The sequence below is a fragment of the Dipodomys spectabilis genome, unplaced genomic scaffold (assembly GCF_019054845.1).
Source record: "Dipodomys spectabilis isolate Male_0828 unplaced genomic scaffold, ASM1905484v1 ptg000178l, whole genome shotgun sequence".
NCBI classification, from domain to species: Eukaryota; Metazoa; Chordata; class Mammalia; order Rodentia; family Heteromyidae; genus Dipodomys; species Dipodomys spectabilis.
In genome coordinates this window covers 7,854,007-7,881,338 of record NW_024870855.1, presented here as the reverse complement: position 1 = coordinate 7,881,338, position 27,332 = coordinate 7,854,007, and the positions used below count along the sequence as shown (strand labels likewise).

At 46.7% G+C, this 27,332-nt stretch overlaps 1 protein-coding gene across 2 annotated transcripts; it reads right to left on the bottom strand.

Annotated features, from left to right (window-relative positions):
* Window positions 1-4,641: 4,641 nt before the first annotated feature.
* On the bottom strand, window positions 4,642-26,909 carry LOC122120849 (uridine phosphorylase 1). Of its 2 annotated transcripts, none has more exons than XM_042695076.1 (8): window positions 26,835-26,909; window positions 21,124-21,188; window positions 17,033-17,153; window positions 14,479-14,637; window positions 11,417-11,531; window positions 6,637-6,846; window positions 6,204-6,350; window positions 4,642-5,176 (listed from the first exon to the last, which is right to left on the bottom strand). In XM_042695076.1, the coding sequence occupies exons 2-8, from the start codon at window positions 21,168-21,170 to the stop codon at window positions 5,037-5,039; spliced, it is 939 nt and encodes a 312-aa protein (XP_042551010.1). In that variant the 5' UTR covers window positions 21,171-21,188; window positions 26,835-26,909; the 3' UTR covers window positions 4,642-5,036. The 2 variants fall into 2 exon arrangements, with proteins under 2 accessions (XP_042551010.1, XP_042551011.1); XM_042695077.1 differs by having other exon boundaries at window positions 17,033-17,150.
* Between the last annotated feature and the right edge of the window lie 423 nt (window positions 26,910-27,332).

Genomic DNA, 27,332 nt, shown 5'->3' with positions numbered 1-27,332 from the left:
GGGGCTTTCTAGAAGGAGTAGTTGAGGGGGGTCCCCCAACCCAACCGACCTGTTGGCCCACTCCCTTAATGCCCCATCACACCTGGCCTCTGCTCAGATGGCATGTTGCAGCAATGAGTTGCAGCCACAGCACTAAGGCCTGCACAAGAGTAGAGGGCAGGGCCACAGACCTTGCCCGTGTGTCAAGTGCCACCCTTCTGATCTCTACCCAATGTCACAGGACTATCCCAAGGGCACTGTCCCTCAGCTCTGCACCATCCTCACACACCTGGCCTTGCTGCACAAAGACAAAGATTCAGAGGATGTGAGTGAACAGGGGCCCAGCCCTGGGAAAGCAGAGTGGGGACAAAGAGCCTCTCCCTGCCCCTTGACCTCCAGCAAGAGCCCGTGTCCTCCCTAGCCCCAGAGTGCCCAGTCCCACAGCAATGCTACTTCTGATGCCCCATGCCCCCAGACCTCAGTGCTGCTGATGACATTTGGCCATGTCTCAGAGGGAGGTCAGCGAGGTTGGCAGTGTGACAGCAGGTGCTCAAGCTGACATAGCATGTGGGAATAGCATGGCCTTGTCACTGGAAGCCTCAAGTCTCTGCCATGTCCACAGAGAGTTGAGCAGTGAGCTCCCTGTCCTCAGGCCCCTGGCATCCCTGCCCTAGACTGAGAGCAATCCTAGTCCAGCTGTGCACCCAGCCTGCCCTCTGCTGGAGGGACTTGGTAGGGCGGCAAGTGGCAAGGAAGCCTTCAGGGTACAAGCAGCATTTTCTTATCACATTGATTCTGTGCTTTGCAGCGTTCTTGGCTGAATATGAAAAGAAAACGAAAGGTGAGAAAATGGCAATTTCCAAGACAGGTGGCCAGCTGTGCAGGTCCGTTGCCTCTGAACATGGCCACATTGGGTTCAGAGGATGGGAGATGGGGCCCTGAGCCAGGGATCTAGGATAGCTTCCTGGGGGTGAGCAGCAATGGCAGCTCCCAGTTGGAGACCTGTGAGCAACTCAGCAGTGGGAGTGGCAGCCACACACCCAGTGTGCACTGGGGCTGCTCACCCAAGCCTTGTGCACACTGCAACCCATTATATCAGTCTGCCCCAAACATCTGCGGGGCAAACAATGACAGAAGATGAGGGCATCTAGCCAGTCCTGAGCCCCCAGACCTCCAGTAGAAATGGGGATGGGGCTCTATCCTAGGCCGCCTTTTCTTTAGCCAAGAAGCCTGGACACCAACCATCGAAAATAACATTCTCCAGTGCATCATGGGAATGCATTGCACAATGTGCCAAGTTGCAAATGTCATGGATTACCCATTGGGGAGGGTGGGTGGGTGGGTGATTTCCATTAAAAGATTAAATTGAAACACTAATAGTCTGTTAAAATAATTTCTCAGCAATAACATGGTTTTTGTGGGTGCTTTACTTTGCCTTAGTGGCAGAGACTTCCACATATCCTCCTTGAAGATGAAATCTTTTCAGGTTTGTAGGTCATTTTTTGCAGAATGAGGAAGAGCAGGTCCCTCTTGGGGCTAGGTTTGGAAGTGTTCTCACGGACCATTCCACAAGCCTTGAAATCTGAGTGTTGAAACGTCTCCTGTGCAACAGCCTTGATCTATATGGGAAGCTGCTGGCTGGCTTCTGTGCAGGCAGGGAATCCACCCTCAATCTGCTGGGAGGGACTGGAGTCACCATGCACAACTGCAGGACCCTGGGGGAAAATCAAAGAGAGGTCACACCAGACCCAGGGCAGTGCTCCAGGGAGGGAGACCCTGAGCTGCAAAAAGAGCTAAACACAGTCACACCAAAATCACAGTTCTTCCAAAGCAAGTACCTGCCTAAATCCCTAAGTACACTGATGAAGGGAAACACAGGGAAACATGGAAATGACGTGACATCACAGAACATAATCAGTCAAATGCCAGAGCCCTAGGTAATATAAATCCTCTTCACCCATCATTTCACTGAGATCAAATAATTCTTCAGTGGTTGCTCCCCTGGGCACTTAGGTCAGCTACGGGAAGAAGTCTTGTCATCATTACTCCATTAGACAGTTGAAGAAAGCAGCCATGGCAAGAGCATTTTGCCTTTGTGTTTACTTCACTATCTCCAAGTTCCAGTGGACAAAATGCTCAGCAGGCCAAGCAGACAAACATGACCAGAAAGGAATTTAGGGGCTGTGCACCTAGAATCCTTCAGAGAGCATGTCCTGTAGAGGTCACGAGATTGTTACCTGGGTATTTGTGGTTTTAATTGTTACAGAAATGTTTGTGGTTTATGCACTTGCAAAATAACTGCTAAGGTTCACTTCTCTATACCAGCTTGCTTGCACCTACACTAAAAGAATGCATGTTTTGCCTTTATAAACCTTGAGCTACCTGAGTTTGGGGCTGCTCACTCCCAAGTTGAGTTAGCACCAGTCTGTCCATCCAATAAACTCCACCTTTTAAAGATAGTGTTCAGCGTCACTGAGTTTGTCCAGCGGGTCAGTCCACCTCCACCTGACCCCATTTGTGTTTAAAACTTTGTGAAAGCCAGAGCTCCAGAACTGATTCCCCAGTCAAACTGCTGGAGTCAAACTGCAATTCTCTCAATCTCTGACATCTTAGTGAAGTAGGGATGCTGGGTCTAACCAGTGCCATCATGGCCACAGTGGATAGGATACTGGGTTTAACTGGGACCATCTTGACTTCCAGGTGAAGGAAGGGGAATTCCCAACCCCAAGGTGCTGGGCATACCTGAATTGGGAGAGGCAGGGGTGGGGACTTCGATGATGTGTTACTGGACCTCTGACATGACATTATTTTAGGGCAGACAGCTCAGAAGCCTTTAAGCCAGACCTCATGTGCTGTGTCCATATCCTGACTCTCTTCTGATCAACATGGCCTCCCACTTCAGGCCTCCATTGTGGTTCATATGGGTTGTTGGTATGGTGTTTTTACTCTTTATTTCTTCTCTGGTCTCCTGACTCAGTTTTCTAACAGTGTAAAGGTATTCACAGGACTGCAAGTCTTTGTGACAGGAGTATGCCTACACATGCCAATTTTTTAATGAAGACTCCCAATTTGGCCTTTCAAAATGTGGCTTCTCTGGATCTTGCCAACTGGTTTTACTTTACAACATCAGTCCCTCCTCTTACCTGATCAAGGAACACATCCTGCCTCTGTCATTTCTTTCCAAAAAGATACTGGTAGGAAAGAAACATTTGATTAAGTCCTGCCTGTATCCTCATTGCAGACAGTGTCTTGTTATGAGTGTCGATGGATGTAAATTGTCCACAGGAGCTAAAATGACCTCCTAGTGTTTAAAGGGGAAAGCAATCAAATCACAAGAAAGACAAATTCCGACCAGTCTTGGATTCTGAAAACAATGGCTTTGTCCTGACAGTATTACTCTAACCACTGCAATTATGTTTATTGACAGTGCCATCTAGACCCTTACCTACCAATGAGCCATTCTTGAGTTACAGATATTCAGGTCATACTTCATTTTTGATTGAGATTCTAGGTGTAGGAGAAAAGAGTTCCTCAACTCCACATATTAGTTTACTCATGAGAGGAATTGATTTGACTTAAGACCCTTTTCCTCTTGCAAAAGTACCTATGTGAAAATACATAGCATATAAAGCCACCGGCTTTTGGTTTGAATTGTTTACTGTGGGAGATAAGAAGTAGCATTCCCTTCATAGTCTTATCTGTAGAAATTAAAGATCCGGGAAATATTTGCAAATAAAAGGGAAAACATGTAGCAAAGCCTTCTGATTAAGGAGACCACAACCAGGCCAGGATGCCAACATGGCTGTATCTTCATCTAGGTATCTGTTGAGAAGCTACTGTGGGCCATGATCTCTACCAAGTCCTTTATACCTTCCCTAAAGTCTTCCCTACAGTCTGGTGAGGTGGACATTGGTATTCCATCTTGCTAAGGAGAAAGTTGTGCCTGTGCCAGCTCATACAGCTTGCCATGAGCTGAAGTGTTTTGGCAGGAGATGGCACAGTTTTCAGGCCCAGGAGGCCAGTGTTGCAAAGGCTGAGGGTCTTACTGTAAACTCTTTCTCATTCACACTGTGGCCATGCATCCTGGCACATAGCATCCTGAAGCCCTGAGGAGCTCAGCTCCACACAGTATCCTTGTTCTCACATTATGAGTAAATCATTATAAGATGCATGTACAATGAACCAGATTAATGTAACAGAAACTCAAGCATCTAGTGAAACGTTTTGTTTTCAGGGTTTTTTTGTGTGTGTGTGTATGCTCGTCCTGAGGCTTGATCTCAGGGCCTATGTGCTTTTAGGCCTTAGCTTTTAGGCACAAGGCTAGTGCTCTACCACGTGAAATGCTGCTCAAGTTCCAGCTTCCTTGGTGGCTAAATGGCAGCAAGTCTCACCTCATCCTGCTCAGGCTGGCTGGAAACCAAGATCCCCAGAACTCAGCCTCCTGAGATGCTAGCGTTACAGGTGTGAGCCACTGGCTCCAGGCTCAAACTAAATTTGAGTAGCACTGTCTCCTCTTTCATTGGAAGATTCCAAACTGAATGGGACTGATCTGAAGGAAAGTTAGTGACATGAAATCTCAACCTGTTCAAGCATAGCATCTAATGTAATCTTGCTAAATAGTAAGCCATCACTGGAGAATAGATGAACACATGAAGCCATCCATCTGACATACAAATTAGTTTATTTATAATTTCTTCAAAATTAATCAAATTAGGATATGAAATAGAAATTGAACACATTCATGTAATCCCATGTACCCAGGCAGCAATTTGAAACCAGTGATTGAGGGGTTGGAGAACCTGAAGGATCTTTCACTTTCAGAGGAGCCTGGAAAAAAAATTTAGTGAGACCCTGTCTTCATCAAGAAGCTTGGTAGTGCTGAGTAGGGTATTTGATCCCTGCTCTGTGGGTAGAATGTACTCTCGGCCTCCTGTGTAGGTAGGATTGCAGGCATGGGCCACGAGCCCACACTCCAAATCACACAAAAGGGGACTTTGCACACCAGTTTTAATGGACAGCCCTGGCAACAGCTTGTCTCTGGGAAGCAGAGCTGGGCCTCAGGCTTTCCCCAGACTCTTCTTGATGAAGTAGCTCACCAGCCTTTGTGGCCTCTGTTGGTACTCAGCAAGCACTTCGTGGGGGCTGCTGATCTGGTCCCCCTGCAGGCGGTCCAGGAGGGTGACACACACCACAGCAGCTGCCAGAAGCAAAGGCCATGTCAACACCAAGTCCCAGATCCCTAGCTTCATTCACATGAATCAGACAGAGCAGGGAGCTGTGAGCCTCAGCCTGAGTGTCCCCTAGGGAAGTCTTCTGTGCTCACACTAACCCAGCAGAAGATGGGTGGATGAAGCAGGCAGGGAAAGGCACTCCAGCCAGCTCAGGAACGCTAGAAGCTCTGCCCTTGCACAAATCACCTTGCCCTATGTCTTACCCATCGCTTTCCATCGTTCCAAAAGAAAAGTCCTACTAGGCCAGATGCAATGGCTTATGCCTATAATCCTAGCCACCTGGGAGATGGACATGAGGATAAAACTGGTGCAAAGCCAATGGAGTAAATGACAAGATCCTATCTCAACAAACTGGTTGTGGTGTTTCGCTGGGATAATCACAGTTAAAAGAAAGATGGAAGATTACAATGCAAATTGGCCTGGAAAAACAACTCCAGACCCTATCTGAGATATATGTTAAGCAATAAAAAGGACTGGAAGCATGGCTCACTTGGTAGATCACCTTCTTGGCAAAGGAAGGCATGAAACTGTGATTTTACACCCTAGTCCACCCCCAAAAAAGGAACAAATTTCCAAGTTGATTCCAGGGCCAGCTCCAAGCTGTCCTGAACAGCCTGGAAGGCTACAGGTTGCTAAAGTGATTTGATGCAGGGATTTCTGGGAGGGACAGCTACATTGAAGACCTCCACATTCAAAAGGCCAGAGAGCATTTAAAGCCAAGGCTCAAGGAACCTTATTAGCCAGCAAGCCTGTATCTGAGCTTATGGATCTTCTTCAGGACTCACCTTCTCTGTACTATGGGAAGTCTTTGTCCTGTCACAATCACAGAACGTTGTCCACAAGGACTCGGTCAGATACTGACTTGTGAGTCAAAGTCGATAAGAGTCAGAAACATCTTGGGCTGGGGCAGGGGGAGGGACCCTGGATTTCAGGATTGCCCTGCAGAGCAGAGATGGCAGAAGGAGGCCCCGAGGCTATCCTGTGCCCGCTTACCTCGGAGGCCACACATACTGCACATGGCTGCAAACACCGAAGATTCCATCTCGATGTTTCGAATGCCAGCAGCATGGGCAGCTCGAAGATAGGCCTGCTTGTCCTTTTCTGTGTAGGAGCAGAGGGCACCATCCAGGCGGCCTTGCCCTGCAGCACAGACACAGGGACTCTGTATTGTCAGCTGCTACCACATGGTGGTGCTATACTCACACCCAGCATGGAAGCAGGGGAAGTCGACACAGGTCCTGCCTGCTCCCAAGTGCTGTGCATGCTTCAGAGCCACTGTTATAGCCACCATGAAATGCTGAGATTGGGTGACAGACAAGGTGCAGACACCCCAGCCCAGAGAACATGTGAAGCAGGATCAGAGTAGGGCAGGGATCCTGGGTTAAAGGTTCACTCAGTCTCCCCCCGCCTCCCGCCCCCCGCCTACCTTCGTAGAAGTCCAAGGTGCACATGGTGTTTCCCACCACAGTGGTGAACTCGCTCAGGTCCGCAGAGCACTTCATTAGCTCCTGCACCAGCTGCTCATCCAGATCAGTACTTCGAACCACCCGTTTCCCCAGGACAAGCTGCTCAAACTCTGGCTTGAAGCAGGCATCCACTGCCTGCCGGGTGATGACTACTGAGCCAGGCTCCAGACCTGAGGAAGAAGCAGATGTCACCGTTGTGCCAGAGGCCCAGGCAGTGCACAGCACAGCTCAGGGAGAAAACACTATAATCCATGTGCACCTTGACTGTTCTTACGACTCTGGAGAATGAGATATGAAGATCATAGTGCAAAGCCAGCTGGGACAGACAAAGCTGAGACTCTTGTCTCCAACTAACCAGCAAAAACTGGAACTAGATGTGAGATTCAAGTGGTAGATTGTTATCTTGGAGCAAAAATGCCAAGTAAGAGCTCAAGGCCCTGAGTTCAAGCCCTAGTACCACCACCAAGGTAAATGGTGGAATGAATGCTTCTCTTATTAATTCACATGCAAACACTGAAGACAACGTACAAAAGCACCAAGAGTGTTGGAAATGCCCGGGAATCTCTACAGTCCCTCTCAGAGGTGTGTCTTCTGGCCCTTACTATTTTCTCCATGGCCTGGCATTCCACCATGAACGTGAGCACTACTTAATTCATTCCTGCTTTAGTTCTTTATTATGTTAGTGTTTAAGCACAGTATAATAAACCCTAGGCACCCTAAAGCTAACTTCACGGTTTACCAAGTTCTGACCAACCTGCTTTTCTTCTAGGACTGGTGTATCATTAGGTCCTATTGTGTCTCCAGTTTTAAGCAAACCCTTGTGAACTATTTTCATGTTAATAAGCATGTTATTCTACTCCTTACTTTGTTTGTAGTCACTTTAATGGGACCTAACCACTGTTATGACGACTGAATGTATGTCTCCCCACATTCCAACTTGTACTTGCAAATCCTACCCAGTCCCCAAGTCAAGGATGGCTTTTGCAGTTTCTGGACATGGGTGGGTCCCAGAAATTTGAGTCCTCATGAATAGGATTGATGCCCTTACAGAAAAAGAACTCAAAGCGGGTCATCAGTGGCTCACATCTGTACTCCTAGCTATTCAGGAGACTAAGACCTGAGAAGTGCAGTTCAAAACCAGCCTAGGAGCTGGGAAAGTAGCTCAGTGGTAGAGTGCTTGCCTTGCATTGATGAGGCCCTGGGTTCGATTCCTCAGCACCACATAAGCAGAAAAAACCAGAAGTGGTGCTGTGGCTTAAGTAGAGCACTAGCCTTGAGCCGAAGAGGTGAGGGACAGTGCCCAGGCCCAGAGTTCAAGCCCCACAACCAACCAAAAAAAAAAATAAAAACAAAAACAAAAACCAGCCTAGGAAGGAACATCTGAGAGATTTTATCTCCAATGAACCAGGAAGAAGGCAGACTGGATGCATTGCTCAAGTGGTAGAGTGCCAACTCTGCATGGGTTCAAAATAAAGCAGAGTGAAAGTTCAAGGCTCTAAGTTCAAACCCTAGAACTGACACAAAGCAAAATGAAAACAAGAGTACTCAGCCCTGATGTGTCCCTCCACTTGTGTGGTCATAGCAGTGAAAATTCCATAAAGAACAAACTGGGTCTTCATCAGATCTGACTCACCTACGGTCTTCATCTTGGACTTCCAAACTCCAGAATTGAGAAATAAATGTCTATTATTTACAAGCCAGGCAGACTTCAGTATTTTTATAGCAATTCAAATACAGTTCTTTCACCTATTTTTTTGTTTATATGTTTTGTGCTCATCTGGGACTTGAACTCAACACTTCAAGCTCTCACTTTGCTTTTTCACTCAAAATTGGTACTCTATCCCTTGAACCACACCCACACTTCCAGCTTTTTGCTCATTAATTGGAAGTAAGAGTCTTGCAGAGATTTCTATCCTAGCTGGCATAAAATGGTGATCCTCAAGATCTCAGCTTTCTGAGTCACTAGAATTATGGGCATGAGCCACCAGCATCCACTGCAAAATATTCATTTTAAGGTCATGATGGGAGGAGATATAAATCAAGAAACCTTTTCCTAATCAGCTGGGAGACTTGCCAGTTATTTCCCATGAACCATTAAAACATTTCCAAATACTACATGAAACACAAAAAACATAGCTGATTGCTAAGACCTTCTACTTTCCATCAAGCTTGACTTCCCCTTGCCCTCACCTTTCTGGGCCAAACTGGGCAGCCTGAACCTCTGCCCAGCCATTCTTCTGAGCCCTGAGGATGGAGCTCTGGAAGAACATGCCAGATGTTCCTTGGACTCATAGGGTCTGGGATGTGCCACTGCTTCAGGCCCCAATGTCAGCTTTTGTGGGCACACTTCCCTAGGAGATGTCATTGGCTGTGTGGGGATGCTTCTGTTGTCAAATCTGTCAGATATCTGTAGCCCCAAGATCTTCCTGATCAGGTGCCAGTAATACTCAGATACCAGGCTATTATTTATCCCCTAACAGTCACAGCTTGTGAGGACACCATGTCTGTCACACTTTGTTTTCAGTGATGTTCATCAATTTTGGGTTTTGAGATTCAAAGAGAGACTCAAGCTTCATGACTTCTACAAAATTCTTTCTGATCATCAATTAAAAAATACTCCCTCAGAACACAAACTCAAGAACAGCCATTAGTGGTGGCTCATGCCTTATTATCCCAGCTACTTCAGAGGCAAAGTTCAGGAAGGACCTAGTTCAAAGCCAACTCACGTAAAAAGTTATCAAGAGTCCATCTCAGTCAAAAGTTGGGCAAGATGATTCCTCGGATTGGGGACTGAAGCCAACCTGGGCAGAAAAGCTCAAGTGCATATCTGAAAAATTACTAAAGCAAAAAATGTGTGACTCAAATGGTTGAGTGCCTGCCTAGCCACAGCAAGACCCCGAGTTCTTCTACAAGAAGAACTCAAGAATACCTGCTAGCCAGGTCCTGGTAGGTCATGCTATAATCCTAGCTATTCATGAGGCTGAGATCTGAGGATCTTGGTTCAAAGCCAGTCTAGGCAGAAAAGTTCATTAAGACCCTTCTCTTCAATTACCCAGTCAACAGCCAGACATGGAGGTGTGGCTCATGTGGTAGAGCAAAAGCCTTGAGTGAAAAAGCCCTGAGAGCAAAGCCCTGAGTTCAAGCCCTAGTACTGGCATAGAAAAGGAAAGAAAAAGGAACGAAAGAAGGATGGATTTTCTAGCTGGTCTGCTAGAACTCAGAGTCAAGGTCAGCCTGAGCCTCATACTAAAACCTTACCTCAACAATAGCAAGCAAACAAACAAAAATCCCAAGTAAATTCCCAGGTTTCACGTGAGAATTCAATGGGTCACAGGTGGAATTAATATTATTAAGGCTTGCCGGGTGCTGGTGGCTCACGCCTGAAATCCTAGATACTCAGGAGGCTGAGATCTGAGAATAATGGTAGAAAGCCAACCCGGGCATTACGGCTGTGAGACTCTTATCTCCAATAAACCACTAGAAAACCAGAAGTGGTACTGTGGCTCAAGTGGTAGAGCGCTCGCCTTGAGCTGAAGAGCACACCAACAGCACTGAAGCACAGAGTTCAAGCCCCACGACCAACCAAAAAGAAAAGATTATTAAGGAAACTGCATCTGTATAGTACATGGACAGACTTTCTTTTCAAAAAAATGTCTTTCCCTAAAGAACAGAGTATAACAATCTATACCACCTCTACATCATATGAGGTATGGTATGATTAGACTAAAGTAAGTCAGCTTCTATCAGAGTTCAAGCCCCATGACCAACCGAAATAAAATTTACCTAGTCTGTGGTCTGTGATTAGTATTAGAGGCACAATTCCACAGTCTTTAGCATTTTTCTTTTGCGTTAAATCCTATTATTTTTCACCCTCTTGGTAATTGCTGCTGTTTTGCTGTTCTGGGACTTGAAGTCACATCCTGGTGCCGTCCCTGAGTCTCTTTGTGCTCAAGGCTAGTGCTCTGCCACTTGAGGCACAATGCCACTTCTGGATTTTTCTGAGTAGTTTATGGGAGATAAGAGTTGCACAGACTTTCCTGCCTGAGCTGGCTTCAAACTGCAGTCCTCAGATCTCAGCCTTCTGAATTGCTAGGATTACAGACATGAGCTACCAGTGTGCCTACTTGGGAAGTTTTGGGGGCCTCATTTAAGGACCTTTCCCTTTGTTTTGTATCTTCCTGTCTTTCCCTCTTAGGTTGCTTTGTGATTTTCTCATCATGGGCCCCAAGAACAACAGGGAATGAGTGGAGGACAGGAGAAAGAAGAAAAAGGGAACCAGATTAGGGGCAAAGGGTGAACAAATGCAGCAGTGGTACTCACTCGACACTGGAAAATGAACAGTATGACTTGTGGGTGAGGATGGGAGGGGGAAATGGAGAGAGTGAGGGAATGGGTGACATCATTCAAAAGAAATATACTCATTACCTAACTTAAGAAACTGTAACCTCTCTGGATATCACCTCTATAGTAATAAAAAATAAAGAAAAAAGGGAACCAGGCAAATAAGGTCCCAAGTAGCCCAGAGGACATACTTCTGTGTGTGCAAGGTGTAATTCCTTTCTGCTACCAATCTCTGTGGTCCAGCTGGAGGACAGGGTAGACATTGCAACAGAACAAACTTCCTTTCCACTCTCCATGAATAAGCTCTTCTTCAACAAAGGCAAGGTAGGAGACGGTCTACCCAGCATTGCACCATAGTGGTGCTACTACAAGGAGCTCTGGGCCCTCTACAGTCCTTACCTATGCCCCCAGAAGTGCCGATTCGTATGATGGTGACATTGGAACACCTGGCATGGTACAGCAGCTTGATGAGCTCATGTAGCATGATAGAGATGGATGGAATGCCCATGCCATGCTAAAACCAGAGAAAAATGCCAAAGCTGAGTCCAGGGCAGTACCTTAGTGCATACACATGTCTCTTCTTAGCCACACAAGATGCAAAACACCAGTAATACCAGCACCCTGGGGGCAGAGGCAGGAGGACTGTGAATCTAAGGCAAGCCTGGGCTACTTAATGAGACCCTATCACAGAAAGAAAACCAAAGAGATGTCATCCTTTTTCAGAAGATAGACTCTGTGCTCTTTTAGTTACCCATAGTCAACAAGAAGGATCAGTTCCGTATGACCAAATATTCTGCAGAAAAGCAAGAGATCAAAATTGAGGCCACATTCACATAACATTTTGAGAGGGCAGTACTGGGGTTGGACCTCAGGGCCTTGCATTGCTAGGCAGGCCCTCTACCACTTGAGCCGCTCCACTAGTCTTTTGTGCACTGGTTATAGGGTCTCACTTTATGCCTGAGCCAGCCTGGACTGTGATTCTCCATGTGGGCTTCCTGGCTTCACTGAGATGACCAGGTGCTCACCATAAAACTCAAGTCACTGGTAGAGGTGAAGTCTTCCAAATTGGAGGTAGGGAGGTCAGCAGGGCTGGCCTGGACTTGAACTGTGATCCATCACTCACCCATCTCCAAGAAGTAAGGACTGCATACAGACTTGAGCCACTGTGCCTGGCTTCACATGATTTTGGTTACAGTATATTGCTATAATTACTCTATTATAGGTTATTTTTGTTCAGCTGTTGCTGTGCCTAGTTTATATATCATATAGGAAAAACAAACAGTAAAAATAGGGTTTTTCACTCACAGGGAGTCTTGGAGCATAACAGGGGCTGAGGTGACTACTGTGAGCCTAACCTCCTCCACCTTAGGAGCCACTCCACTATCAGAGGCCCTGATGTAAATAAAGTATGGCCTGTCCTGAATCTGGTGACCCAGGCCCTTTGCTAAAATTAGCTGACTCAGGCCTTACCAGGTGACACAGGGCCGCTGCAACCATAAACCTTAGCCCCCCCAAAAAAAAACCAAAATCCCCTGCTCACACATCTCACAAACTCCACATCCCACACAAACCAGACTACAGAGTACCCCCAACCCTAGTAAAATTCCCCACCTCAGCCCCCTAGCCCCTTGCTCAAGGACAAGTGCTGTCCTAGCCAGAGAGGGTCAGTCTGACAATAAACTTTGCTGCATGTGTCTTAGTGTGCACATGGTCTTCTGGACTGAGGCTTTCAACTACTGTGTTCTGTTTATATTTTATGCAGTGCACGCCAATGGAATGAACTTATCACAGTGGCAATAGAAGATGATTTTTTTTTTTTTGAGGTCCGGTCGCGGGGCCTGAACTCTGGGCCTGGGTGCTGTCCCTCAGCTCTTCAGCTCAAGGCTAGCACTCTACCACTTGAGCCACAGCGCTACTTCCGGCATTTTTTTCTTTTTGCTTATGTGGTGCTGAGGAATCGAACCCAGGGCCTCAGGCATGCAAGGCAAGCACTCTACCACTGAGCCATCTTCCCAGCCCCTAGAAGATGATCTTTAAAGTGGAGATTTAAAACTATCTACTTGAGAGATTCAAAATCCTCAGATCCATCCTATACACGACCTCCATACAAAGTTTTGAAGACTCAGCACTGGGGAACTGAATGAAGCTCAGTAGGAAGGTCGCAGCAGCTCCTGCTGGGTAACAAACAGCCCCTTCTGACATCACACCACACTGGTCATTTTTTATCTCCTCAGATTTATCCCTGGCCCCTCTGTCTCTGCCAAAGTAGGTGGCTGGCTGGACACTCCTCACACCAACCGGACACCTTACTGTGAATGCACATCTGCCATTTTCTCCCTTTGAGGTCTCTGCACAGCCTTTCTCCCACCTTTCAAAACCTTTCCCCCACCCCCAGGATGCCCCTGCCATCCCAGTGGCTATATAGTAGAGCCCTAGCGGAAAAGGAACCCTTCAAGAATTACAGCCAGGCACCAGTGACTCATGCCTGTAAGCCTAGCTACTCAAGAGGGTAAGATCTGAGGATCATGCTTCAAAGCCAGCCCAAGCAGGAAACTCCATAAGATGCTTATTTCCAATAAACTACTTAAAAAAGCAGGAAGTCAGAGCTGGGAATATGGCTTAGTAGTAGAGTGCTTGCCTAGCATGCATGAAGCCCTAGGTTCAATTCCCTAGTACCACATGAACTGAAAAAGTCAAAAGTGGTGCTGTGCCTCAAGTGGCAGAGTGCTGGCTTTGGGCAAAAGCAGCTCAGGGACAGTGCCCAGACCCTGAGTTCAAGCCCCAGGACTGGCAAAAAAAAAAGAAGAAGAAGAATTTGGCTCAGCTGGGCACTGCTAGTTCACATCTGTAATACCAGCTACTCAGGAGGCTAAGAACTGAGGCTCACAGTTCAAAGCCAGTCAGGGCAGGAAGCTCTGTAAAACTTTTCTCCAGTTAATCACCAAAAAGCCAGGAGTGGAGCTGTGGCTCAAGTGGGGGAGTATCATCCTTGGGCAGAAAAGCTAAGGGACATGGGCCCCAAGTTCAAAACCTAGTACTGTCACATACACACACAGTTGTGTGTACAGTTGTTATGAAGTAAGTCACTCATTGTGGGATGGCAGAGAGAACTGGAGGCCTGGTACCCTAGCTCCCCTTGCACCCTGATCCATGCAAGGCAGCTCCTCCTCCGTTTCCTCGCATAAGCTGGGCTCCTGCACTGTCTGCCCCTGCCACACACACACTATGTGCACAGCTGTGTGTATCTGCATTGTGTTTGGATCTGTGTGCTTAGGTGCTCTGGGAGACAAAGTCTTAAAGTCACAGCCCTGGTCGCATTCATCCCCACTGCTTCAGGCTCACCAGGATCCCACCACTGACAGTCAGCAGGTGGTAGGGCGCCAGCTGTGTGTGTGTAAGGGTGAGGGGAGGCAGGACCCCAGAGCCTAGAGACCCAGCCTAAGGGCGTGGATGGTACTCACGCTCACAGACAGCACTGGTCCAACTTTGTACATGGCATAGCGGTCGGTCCCTGCACAAATGTTAGGAAACTCTTCTCCCGGACGGTCAAGGCCCAGCTGTGTGGCCACATACCTGATGAAGGTGTTCATCCGAGAGGGGCTTCCACCAACGCACACAAACTGCAACCAGAGAACAAGGACGCCCTCAGCACACTGCTGCCAGCACAGGTCTTTAGAGCCAAGACTTCTCACCAGGAACTTCAGGGTTATTCAGGAACCTGGTCAAAATGCAAGCTCCCTGGTTCTGCCTCACCTACTGTACTAGGGAGGAAGGAAGGGTAATTGGCTTTAATGAATTGGCTGGCCAGATTCAGAAGCACTGATCTTGGTCTCACTGCTCATGAGAGAGTAACTCAGAAAACAATGCAAAACTCCATGAGGGGTACTGCAGGAGGCCTGAGACTGGGCTGGAGGGTAGGAATTCTTCACTCTCCTCCACTCTTCCTACAACCAGTGTCCTACAGACCATCTGAAAAATGGACCACCAGTTACCTCCTAAGTGCCAAAGAGTCAATGGTCAGAAATAGTTGGGGAGGTTTAGGCAACTGTGGGTATAAACTCAGAGAAGTAAAATCCTTAACTTGTGACGTTTCATGCAAGAAAACATTTGAAAAAAAATATAAATGTATATATAATATACATTACAAATATATTCATAAATATAAGCATATATAGTGATGGAAAAAGAGAGCACTAGTTTTAGGAAATCTGAAGATAAAAGAAATGGTGTATTCCTTAAACATGAGATATCCATAGGCTGGAATATAAATCATGATAGATGATTTAATGACGGAAGACCCAGAAGCCACATGCTAATGGTTCATGCCTATAATCCTAGCTACTCAAGGAGGCTGAGATCTGAGAATTGAAGTTTGAAGCCAGCCTAGACACTCTATAACCAGCAAAGAGCCAGAAGTAGAGTTGTGACTCAAGTGGTACAGCTCCACCTTCAGCAAAACAGAGAACAAAGCTTTGAATTCAAGCCCCAATACTGAACAGAAAACAAACAAAACACTAAAAAGGGCACCTGGAAAGTTCCCTAGAGTTAGACATCAACACTGTACCAATAACAGTACTGGATGTTGAAAGACACCTAGCCCTGGGTTCAGCATCTTTGTACACAGCTCTAGGTTGGATGGTGGAGCTTGACTTTCTTCCAGTTTGCAATTCCATGTGTTAAGTCAGCTTTACCCACCAGAACTAGAGATTTACAAAGTCCTTTGTGAGCAGGAAGGTATCTATGGCTAACCACAATTAAATGTAGCTAGAAGAGAGGATCATGAATGTTCCCAAACCAAAGAAATATAAAATTAAGTTATGGAGATGCTAAATACCTTCATCCAATCATTATACATTGTAGAATTGTACTGTAGTACCACATTGTACCCTGTAAATACATACAGTCTTTACGTGTGAAATAAAAATCAACTTAGCTAGGTGCTGGTGGTTCACACCTGTAATCCTTCCTACTCAGGAGGCTGACACTTGATGATAGAAATGTGAAGCCAGAGCAGGCAGAAAAGTCTGTGAAACTGTTCTCATCTCCAATTTTCCAGTAAGATGCTATCAGTGGAACTGTGGCTCAAATGGTAGAGTCTCAGCCTTGAGTGGACAAAACAAGCAAGAGGACAAAGCCCTGAATTCAAGCTACAGAACTGCTCCCCCCAAAGAAATAAATACATTTAAGAAGATTTTTAAAGCCTATTAGGATAACGCAACACTGAGGAATTTAAGATTTTGTAGACACCTATCCTTGGCAAAATAAGCCCTGAGAGACAATTAACTTAAGAATGTATTAATATGCACCTTAAAGTACAAACCATTGTAATATAAATTACCTATATAACTATCCCTGCTTCTCTTGGAAATATTTTGTTATCTCCTTACTCCCTATTAAGCATTAGGCAACTTACTCTATTTTATTTTTCTTGTTGATCATGGGGGGCTTGAACTCAGGGCCTGGGTGCTATCCCTGAGCAGTTTTATTCAAGGCTACAACCGTAACACTTTGAGACATAGGCCTATTTCCAGTTTTCTGGTGGTTATTTGGAGGTAAAAGTCTCATGACTTTGTGCAATCCTCAGATACCTGCTTCCTGAGGTAGCTAGGATTACAAGCATGAACCACCAATGCCCGGCATTTTATTTTTACTTATTCATTCATGTTTTGGGATGGCAGTATCAATAGGTTGCCCAGGCTGGCTCCAAACTCATGGTCTCAAGCAAAGTAAACAGACTTCAAAGTAAACAGACCTGCAGTATAAGTCTCTTGGCCTGATTCAAGAAGTTTCCTATCTGTACAGTTCCCATTATATACTAAAGTTGTAAAAGATCAATCGAGGTCAATGCAGCAATAGTAGTTTCCTCTACTTTGTATACTTAGACATTTGTAAAAATCTGATAAACACATAATGGCTTGCTCCTGTCACCTCTCTACTATCTGTGAGCAGGCCTGGCTGTATCATAAATGAGATTACTGTACAGCAAATTGCCAGAATGAAAGCCTGGGCTTTTACCTTGACATCGCCAAACATAGCTGGGAAGTCGTGTGTGCTGGTGCTGAGGCTGAAATGGTAGAGAACATCTTCCTTCATGGTTGCTAGGTTTGGATTGGAAAGCTGAATGAGGCAGTCGCTGTTAGAAATAAGAAAATGGGTTTATAGATCATGGTGCTACTGGCTGTTTTACTGCAGCAATGTTCCCTGTGAGGCACAATCAGAACCCAGTGATAAGACACTCCTATACTGCCAAGGTCTTCACTAGCCCATCTCCTCCCTCTTAACTCCACTTTCTTCTAACAGCCCCTGTTCCAAGGTAACCAGCACAAATTCAGAAGATCCACCACAGGACTGACATCACAGTGGTAAATCACCCACACACAGTTGCTATATATAGCTGATCCATATCAAGTTCGCTTCATACATAAACCTGAAATTTTGGTGTTCACCTTTAGGAAACAGGGATAGAAAAGAAAATCACTCCTACCACCCAGAATTAAACTTTCCAGTCCACATAGCTCTAACTTCTTTTTCTTGTCTTATTGCTATAGCTACCACTTCTGAATCCAGTAGGAATGGAGAGGGAAGACATCTTTTCACTTATTTTGTCAGTGTAGCTCACAATACATTGCTTTAATAGGCGTTGAGAATCTATAACATGACTTTTACTTTTACAGACCATTATGTTTCTGTCAAAATCATTCAAGTCTGCTATTGTCTCAGGTACAACACAAACAATGACTGTGTTCCAATGAAATTGTAGTTACAAAAGCAAGTATGCCGGGCTTAGGCAATCCCATTCCAGCCTGTCAAGCTTCCTGAAAACCAGAGTTTACTATGGCTTCACCAACAATGCCTGTCTTCTGATTTCCAGAGACAGGCATGGCTCCTTCCCATCAGGAACTGAGTCCCTGAACTCAGAGCAATCAGAGCTTTCTTTTTCCTCCTTCTCCATCTAACTTTATACCAAGAACCAAATGACCACATTTCTTCCTCAATCTAATTCATGAGAAAAGGAAAAGAAGAGACAGCAAGTGTCTCTGCTGCCTGTGATTGGAAATAAGTAATCCAGATTTAGCTGGTTCCACTTGACAGTGGTGTGAAAGTGCTAGACATTCAATAAAGCAATTGAACTTGAACTTGGATCTTTTCTGGAGCTAATAATATGCACTGCAACCCTTCCTAGCAAGGCTATGCAGCCTCCACAGCTCTTGATCAGAGGCACCATCACAAGAGGAATTCCCTGACACTGCACAAGGTGCTGTGTTGCTAAGCTAAGCTGTTTGTTAAGTTAGACAGAGGTACTGCAGTTTATGATACTTTCAACCTACATTAGGTTTATAGGAGTGTAACCCAGTCTTAAGTCAAGGAACACCTGTAATATTACACAAAATGACTTCCTCAAAGATGTCTCCCTCTCTCCAGAGGATGCTTGTTACACCTTATGCACATTGTATTACAACAATAATGCAAAGCTGGGTGCTTGGCTCAGGCCTGGAATCCTAGCTACTCGGGAAGCTGAGATCTTAGGAACACAGGTGAAAGTCAATCCAAACAGGAATGTGCATGAAACTCTTATCTCCAATTAACAGTAAACAGAAGTGGAGATGAGGCTCAAATAACAGGATGCCAACTTTGAGAAAAAGCTAAGCACCCAGGCCCTGAGTTCAAGCCCCACTACTGGCACTGGAGAAAGAAAGAAAGGAAGAAAGAAAGGAAGAAAGAAAGGAAGAAAGAAAGAAAGAAAGAAAGGAAGGAAGGAAGGAAGGAAGGAAGAAAGGAAGAAAGGAAGAGAGAGAGAAAGAAAGAGAGAGAGGGAGAGAGAGAGACAGAGAGAAAGAAAGACAGGGAGAGAGAGACAGAGGGAAAGAAAGAAAGGAAGAAAGAAAAAGAAAGAGAAGGGAGGGGAAGGAAGGGAGAGAGGGAAGGAACGAGGAATGTAGGAAGGAAGGAAGGCAGGAAGGCAGGAAGGCAGGCAGGAAGGAAGGAAGGAAGGAAATAATTAGTATTATCTCCATGATAATTATGTCATAGAGGTCAAGACTACGCCTTATTTTATCTGCAGGCAAAACAACATTGAATTGGCTCTGCTCTGTTTACTAGATTATTTCATCTATTCTTGAATTCTTTCTGCAGTCAGCATTAACAGCAGACACTGGGCCTTTCTTTCTCCCTCTGCCTACATCTGTTACTTTCTTTACTATTTCTCGTTTCTCTTTTGACCCTCAACCACTAGAGTGGTGTCCAGAAATCCAGCCATGTTAACTTTTTCAAAAGGCAGTTACAGAATAGAAAGTATAAAAGACTAAAGAGACAATTGGTGGCCAGTGGCTCACACCTATAACCATAGTTATTGAGAGCTGATGATGACAGTTTGAAGCCAGCCAGGGCAGACAAATCTGAGAAACCCTTATCTCCAATTAACCAGCAAAAAGCCAGAAGCAGAGGTATGGTAGAGCACTAACCTGAGTGAAAAAGCTAAGGGAGGACGCAAGGCCCTAAGTTCAAGTCCCAAACTCTGGCAAACAAACAGGACTAAAGAGAGAGAGTAAACATTTATACAAAGCACGCAGCCGACTGCTCTATAGGCAAGTGTGAGAAGATGGTGCAGCATGGGTTGATGGATAAAAATATCGTGAGTGACCACCGGCAGGGACACAGGGCAAAAGTGCTATCCACTTTGCTCCTAAGGGGCAAGCAACCAGCTCCAGGAAAAGCATGCCTATCAGCTAGGAGTTCTCTTCCTAACAAATTCAGAACTCGTTTTACTAAGGGGTAAGGGAATGGGATGTTTGTTTTTAAAGGCCCAAATCCAGAGGGTTAGGACCATCCCAGAAGGCCTTTTTTATCTCTAGAAAACTCTGAAACGCTGATCTTTATAAAGCAACCTACGCAGAGCATGTTCAGTGCCTTTAATGACAACTGGCTTTGATATGCTGGTGGCACCCTGGTCTCTCTGAGAATGTCATGAACAAAACCCAAAACCAACCGTCGATGGGTGTGCCCTGAAATGATGCAACAGGATGCCATGAAGACAATTCAGTCACGTATTTCAAAACAGAAAAGCTTTCTTCAATGCTTGACTCCAGGAAGAGCAGAAGGAAACAGAGTGTAACCATGAGATCACAAGGGTTTTAACTACGCAACTTTGACCCTTATCATAATGAATGTAATAGGCTCCCACAAACTGGTGTGTGTGTGTGTGTGAGAGACAGAGACAGAGACAGAGCAGACGTGTGCCAGTACTGGGGCTTGAACTCAGGGCCTGGGTCCTCTCACTGGGCTTTTTCTGCTCAAGGCTGGCATTTGACCATTTAAGACACACCTCCACTTCTACCTTTATGCTGCTTAATGGAGATGAGAACCTCATAGACTTTTCTAACTGAGCAGGCCTGGAACCTCAATCCTCAGGTCTCAACTTCTTGAGTAACTATAATTACAGGTGTGAGCCATCAGCACCCAGCTGTCAAATACTTTTGAAAGGATTTCAAGGTAATGAGGCATAAGACAAAATGTTCCCCATCTATACACAATTCCAGGAAATTTATCTCTGTATTCATTTAACAAACATTCGCCGAGACTGTCCTATTCAAGCCCCAGCAGCAGGACAGAGCGCCATCCCACACACCCATCAGAAGTGATGGGCAGCCAGAGAATGAAGAAAGTACAACAGTCAATGGACTCAGGTCTAGATAGGGAATCTGGGAGTGTGGCCCAGTGTAGAGCACATGCTTAGCATGCTCAAAGCCTGTGTTAAGAAGTTCATACTGGTAATCCTAGTGCTGGTGCTCACACCTGTAATCCTAGCTACCCAGGTTAAGTTTCAGTAAAGTGGCTACAAATAGCAGAACACACACATTTAGATGTTAAGCTGTCTCATCTTCTGAGACCACAGGTCCTAAAAGTTGAGGGCAGAGACACCAGGATCCAAGCTAGAGGTCTTTTAGGCCATGAGAAACATGAGCCCTCCAAGCCCTTGATCCCTCATCCTGTGTCATTTGACTTCAATGCTCTAACATATGTTAAGTTCTTAGGAAAGCAAATGGCTCAAAGCATTGCATCATTAAAGACAACCCTACATATCCCCAGCCAACAAGGATCAATCCTACTTGTGATGATTTTCAAGTTCCTTTTCTTCCACTTTTGCAGCTGCCATCTCTCCCAGTAGCAGGACCTGAAAGAAAAGCATTGCATAGAATAGTCAAGCCACCCAATAGGGAGCAAGGTCGTGTGCAGCTCTGCTAATACTCAAAACATTGGTACAGATGGGCACCAGTGGCTCACACCACAAGAGACTGAGACCTGAGGACTGTGATTCAAAGCCAGCCTGCCTAGGAAAGTCCATGAGACTATTACCTCCAATTAATCACCAAAACTCCTGAAGTGGACCTGTGGCTCAAATGAGACATGCTAGCCTTGAGGGAAAAAGCTAAGGGACTGTGTCCAGGCCCTGAGTTCAAGCTCCAATGCTGTCTTAAGAGAGAGAGGGGGCGGGGGAGAGAGTGGGAGAAGACAGAAAGAAAAGAAGAGAAGGGAAGAGAAAAGACAAGACTACTCATTCCAAGTCGGTAGGCTGTAGCCTTTTTCCTGGATCTCAGTTAATAGTCCCACAACCCACTTCACCCCTTGTATCTCACCACTGTCTTAACACCAAAAAGTCCTTTTCAATGAGCTGGATTTTTCATAGTTATTAATCAAAATATGCTGGCTATTTTCAGTAAATTCTGAAAACCAAAGAAATGATAGTGGTTGGATCTAGAGGAAAACTGCCCCAGCAATCACTGCTTGCTTGTCTTCATCTAACTTTTGTTCCCCCTGGCATTTGTAAAACACTTCTTTGAAAATGCCAGCGATTAAGACCCTGCCAGGGGAGCTTTAAAAGGAGAGTTTGTTGTTTTTTGCAGTGCTGAGGGTTGAACCCTGGACCTCACCCCTGCTAGGGAAGTGCTCTACACAAGGCTACATGCCCAGCCTGGGAGTGACTTCTCCTAGAAGTACAGTCCTTTGTCCTGTAACATCAGCAAACAAATCCAAGCACAGTGCAGACAAAGAGTATTTATAATGAGTCAGAGGAACAAAGTAGGAGGCTTTTCCTAGTGTTGAGGAAGAGAGTGGTACTGTGGACAGTGGGGGCAGAGGCCCTGTGCTGGCCCTTAGGAAGGATCTGGGTTGTACACCTCTGGCAATGCCTTCAGGCTTTCTGCAGTACCCACTGACCAGATGCTCCCAACTTTTATGTTATTCTGGATCCTGGGAACCATCAGGAGCAGCACTGTCCACAATGGTCAGATGGACTGGCCTTCTCTGTGTTCTGCCTCTCCTATGGTCATCACCTGGCTGTAGAATCTGGTCTCTGTTAGGTCTGAGTGTGTCCTTATCATGGGATCACAGACCAGTGCCTTGATTGCCAACCACTCCCTGCCCTACCTTCTCTCCACCTCCCATGCAGCTGGCACCAGACCAAAATTTACTGGCACTTTAAGAGGTGAGGGCCTTAAGCAAACAACACCCCCTGCCCTCCAGGCTGGTCTCCTCCCTACCTCTAAGCTGTGACCCATTTTGCATATTACCTATGTCCCAGGATCAGATACTTTCCTACTAATCTCCACCAGGCAAAAGCAGCATTCTCATGGAGTATTACACATGTCCTAACAGGGAAGTGACACATCTCTAGCTTTGGCCAGAGGCTCTCCAGGTATATGTTCTCCCCAATCTGCCTGTGCTGGTGTTGAGCCATGTGTCTATTTCTATTCACTAAGTGAAGAAGGGTTTGGGGATCCTGGAGAATCACAGTCCCCAGGGATCCTTAAGACAGACAGGTGGTCAGAGAAGCCAATTTCCTGGTCCTGGCCTCACCTCTGCTGGCACCTTCCTGAGTCTACTTCCTCCTTCCCCTGGTATTCGTTGGACTTTGAGGCTTCCACCTCCAGACCTTCCTCCCTTCATCTCAGCCTTCTGCTTAGCCAGGACTATTTAACAACTTCATGGGCAATGGCAGTTGAAAGCTCGGTTGAGAAAGGGCTAAGGGTGACCATGTACACTGGAGGAGGTAGGGGTGATGGTCTGAGGTTATCCACAGGGGCCTTGAATCAATATAAAGACCAGAGGAGAGAGAAGAAAGATGTCACCTCCTATGCCAACTGGAGCCTCATGGGATGACAATGATGAACCAATGAACACACCCTGTGAACTCACCTGTCCCCAGAGGCTACCTGGTGAAATCTGAGCTAATTGTCCAGATGGAATATGGGCACTAGTACAGGAACCCTCTTATGCACAGCGAGGGTGAGGTAGTGACAAGCGCCCTCCCCACCTGTCTGTTGCAAGCTGAGAATATGCTGCCCAGGAGACTCAAATATTTGCAAACCTCTCCCCTTAAAATCTTGATTTTTCAGAGTGTTGGTATCTCATGCCTATTATCTTAGCTACTGAGATCTGAGGGTCTCAGTTCAAAGGATAGAGCCTTACCTCCAATTAACCAGCAAAAAAGTTGAAAGTGGAGCTGTGGCTCAAGTGGTAGAGAGCTAACTTGAGGAGCAAAAGCACCCAGGCCTTTAATTCAGTCTGCTGTGCATGCACACACACACACACACACACACACACACACACACACAAATCAATGTATCACTGTGAACCTAGCATGTTCTGTGAAGGAGTAATGGTCCCTTCATGATTCCTTACTAGGAATCAGACTGGAGAAGCTACGGTGAGGATGACAGAGCTAAGGACTAGTACAAGGAGACAAAGTGCACATAAACTCTGGGCCCTACCCAAAATATCATTTAAAATTATACTTTTAGCCACGTGCTGGTTGCTCATGTCTATAATCCTCAAGTCAGGAGTCTGAAAAAGGAGGATCACAGTTTGAAGCCAGCCCAGGCTGGAAAGTCCATGATTCTCTTATGTCTAATTATCTACCAGAAAACTGGAAGTGAAACTGTGGCTCAAAGTGGTAGAAGGGGGCTGGGAATGTGGCTCAGTGGTAGAGCAATTGCCTTGCATGCTTAAGGCCCTAGGTTCGATTCCTCAGCACCACATAAGCAAAAAGAAAAAAGCCGGAAGTGGCACTGTGGCTCAAGTGGTAGAGCACTAGCCTTGAGCTGAGGGACAGCGTCCAGGCCCAGAGTTCAGGCCCCACAACTGGACCCCCCCCCAAAAAAAAAAAAGAAAGAAAGAGAGAGAGAGAGAAAAAAAGAGAGAGAGAGAGAGGAAGGAAGGAAGAAAGGAAGGAAAGAAGGAAGGAAGGAAGGGAAGAAATAGATAAATAAAGAAGATTTTTAGTTTTTTTTTGTCAAAAACACCAAGCTTGAAGCCCCTTATGACAAAATGAAACTAAAACTAGTGAGGTTGAGATGACTATACAAATGACAAACCATAAACTGTCACCATGGAAAGATCTCATTCCCCAAGGAGCCCTTGGTACCTCCCTAGAATCTACCCAGATGTCAAATCATCTGTCCCACCAGAACCATAGCATCTTCTCTTGGTTTATCTGTTCCAAGTTATCACCTTTGAAAGGCTCACACCTGAGCAATAGATTATTAACTTCCCACTGGCTTAGTGAAGACAACACCCCTGATGTGTAGATTGTGATCACAGTTGCCTGACTTTCTTCAGAAAACTTCTGAAGGCCACTTTAGCTGAAAATACTGAGTCTTTACTAGAAGCTCTGGCTATCTGATGGATGGTTAAAGTAAGAGAAAAGCCTTGAAATGCCCATCTTCTTCTCATTCTGATCCTTTGCTACACTGACCCGTGAGGCAGATCCTACTCAGTAGTGCATGCAGACAGGTCGATCATTTTTTCCAACACCTTTATACAAGACTATTGTCTGTTAGAGCTGGTCTGTGTTTCTTCTACCACACCCTGGGATTTCTGAGTAGCTAGCACTCACAGGCCCAGGCCAAACCAGGAGGTCAGGGTATTACATACAACTATGAGTAATTCGACTATTCCCGGGTTCAAGCATTGCTCATCTGCAAACCTCAAGGCAGGATGCTAGCACACAAGAAGGAAAACATCTTTGGCACATCCACAACCAATGGACAATCACCAAACTCATTAGGCATGCTAATTATTGAACAATGAGCAGCAGGTACACATGGTACACTGCTTTATTCCTACAGTGCAAGCTCAAATCCCAGTAAAGAGCTGGGCACCAACGGCTAGCACCCCGTAAACTTAGCTACTCAGGAGGATGAGATATGAGAAACTCAGTTAGAAGCCAACCTAGACAGAAAACTCTTATCTCCAATTAGCCACCAAAAAGCCAGAAGTGGAGCTGGGAATGAAGTAAGTCTGGGAAAAAGAGAGGAAGAGAGGGTGAAGGATAGTAAAGAGGAAGAGTAAATGTTGAGTGATTATTTTCAGAGTCTAGAAAAACTTGGAAGTTTCACTTTCAGTTTTCTGTTTGGTTTGCATTTTGCTTTTTTACAGTAAGTTATAAAGCTCAGTAGATGTAATCAAAGCACACTTAGACAAAAAAGCCAAGAGTCAGGTGTCAGAGGCTCACACTCTTAAATCCTTGATACTCGGGAGGCTGAGATCTGAGGAACATAGATCAAAGCCAGCCTGAGCAGGAAAGTCTGTGAGACTCTTATCTCCAGTTCATCACCAAAAAGCCAGAAGTTGATCTGTGCCTCAAGTGGTAGAGCACTAACCTTGAGCAAAAAAAGCTAAGGGACAGTGCCTAAGTCCTGAATACAGGCCCCTGTATGTGTGTGCATGCACACTTACACATACACACGTGTGTGCACCAGATAAAGAAATACTGATCTCTTTTTCTTTCTCCTGGACTTAAGGCTTAGTACAACCACTTCTGCTTTTTGGGAGGGAGTTGATTGGAGATGAATCTTATAGACTTGGATGCGTGGGCTAGCTTCAAACCGCTATCCTAAGATCTCAGCCTCCTGAGTGACCAGTTCTACAGGCATGAGCCACTTAATCTAGCTTTTCTAGCTAAACTATTAATAATGGCCAGCAGTGCTGAGAATATCTGAACCAATATCTGAGCCTAATGAACCTGCGTTGGATGTCTGCAGACATGGAGGGAGACCCTGAAGGTCAAATTAGCCTCCAAAGAATGGAAAGAAAGAATGGTGGATCCGCTGAGAAGTGAGTGACTTTAGTTAGCCCAAAATGTAGGAGCACACGTTACACAAATGGAAAGGTGAACAGACAATGGCTGGCCCTGAGCATAACCAGCGAAAGCCTGCGAAGAGTGAGTTTTGGATATTCCTTCTAGTAAGGACTGGGGTTTGAAGCCAGACCAGGCAGAAAAGTCCATGAAACTCTTCTCTCCAATTAAGCACCAAAAAACTGGAAGTGGAGCTGTGGCTCAAGTGGTAGAGCACCAGCCTGGTCAAAAAGCCCAGCAAGAGCACGAGGCCCCGAGTTCAAGTCCCAATACCGGCGCGCACACACTCACACACACACACACGCGCGCACACACACGCACGCGCTTGCGCACACACACAAACACACACGCATGCACGCGCACAGAGCAGGTGCAGAATCTGTCTTTGTAAGGAGGGCGCGGTGAGCACGTTGTCTGGAGTCCCGAGCTCCCTCCCCACGCGTGAGCGCCAGAGCTGCTCTCCACGCCCTGGGCCTGAGCGCTGCATTCTCCACGCGGCGGCTGCACCACGCGGGGCCGCAGCGCCCACCGGGCCGCTCCACCTCCCGGCCCCGCTCCCCGCACATCCTCCCCGTCCTCTCGGTCCGGCGATCGTGACACAGAGCTCACCGACGGCCACGCGGCGCTCGGTCCGAGCCCGCGGCCGGCCAGGATCTCCGCAAAGACCCGAGCCCGACCCCTTACCGCGCGCGGATCCGCTGCAGGCGCTCGGCCCCGTACGTCCGCACCGGGATGCCGGGCCGGGACCGGGCACGGGGCCGAGGGAGGCCGGCGCGGGGGTCTGGAGCGGCCCCGGGAGCCTGGCGGATCCGCCTGGAGCGGCGGGCGCGCGGCCACCTCGAGACCGGAATCTGCGGTCGCAGCCCGGAGCCCCGCCCGCCCCGGAGACCCCGCCCGGGGACCGGCCCCGTCCCGGCTGAGGGCCGGCCCCGCCCGCCCCGTGTCCCCGCCCAGGGACTGTCCCTGGTCCAGGCTGAGGGCCGGCCCCGCCCGCCCTGGCGCCAGGCCGCTCTGCTGACCGCGCCCCGCCCACCTCCCGCTGCCGCGGACCCCGCGGGACAGGGGTTCTAAGTCACCGCTCTTACGAGATCCCCGGCACTGCGGGGACTGCTGGCCGCGGGGCCTACCTGCTGCAGCACGGGGACCTGGATGCGCCAGGTTCTTTTGCTTCCCAAGGTCACC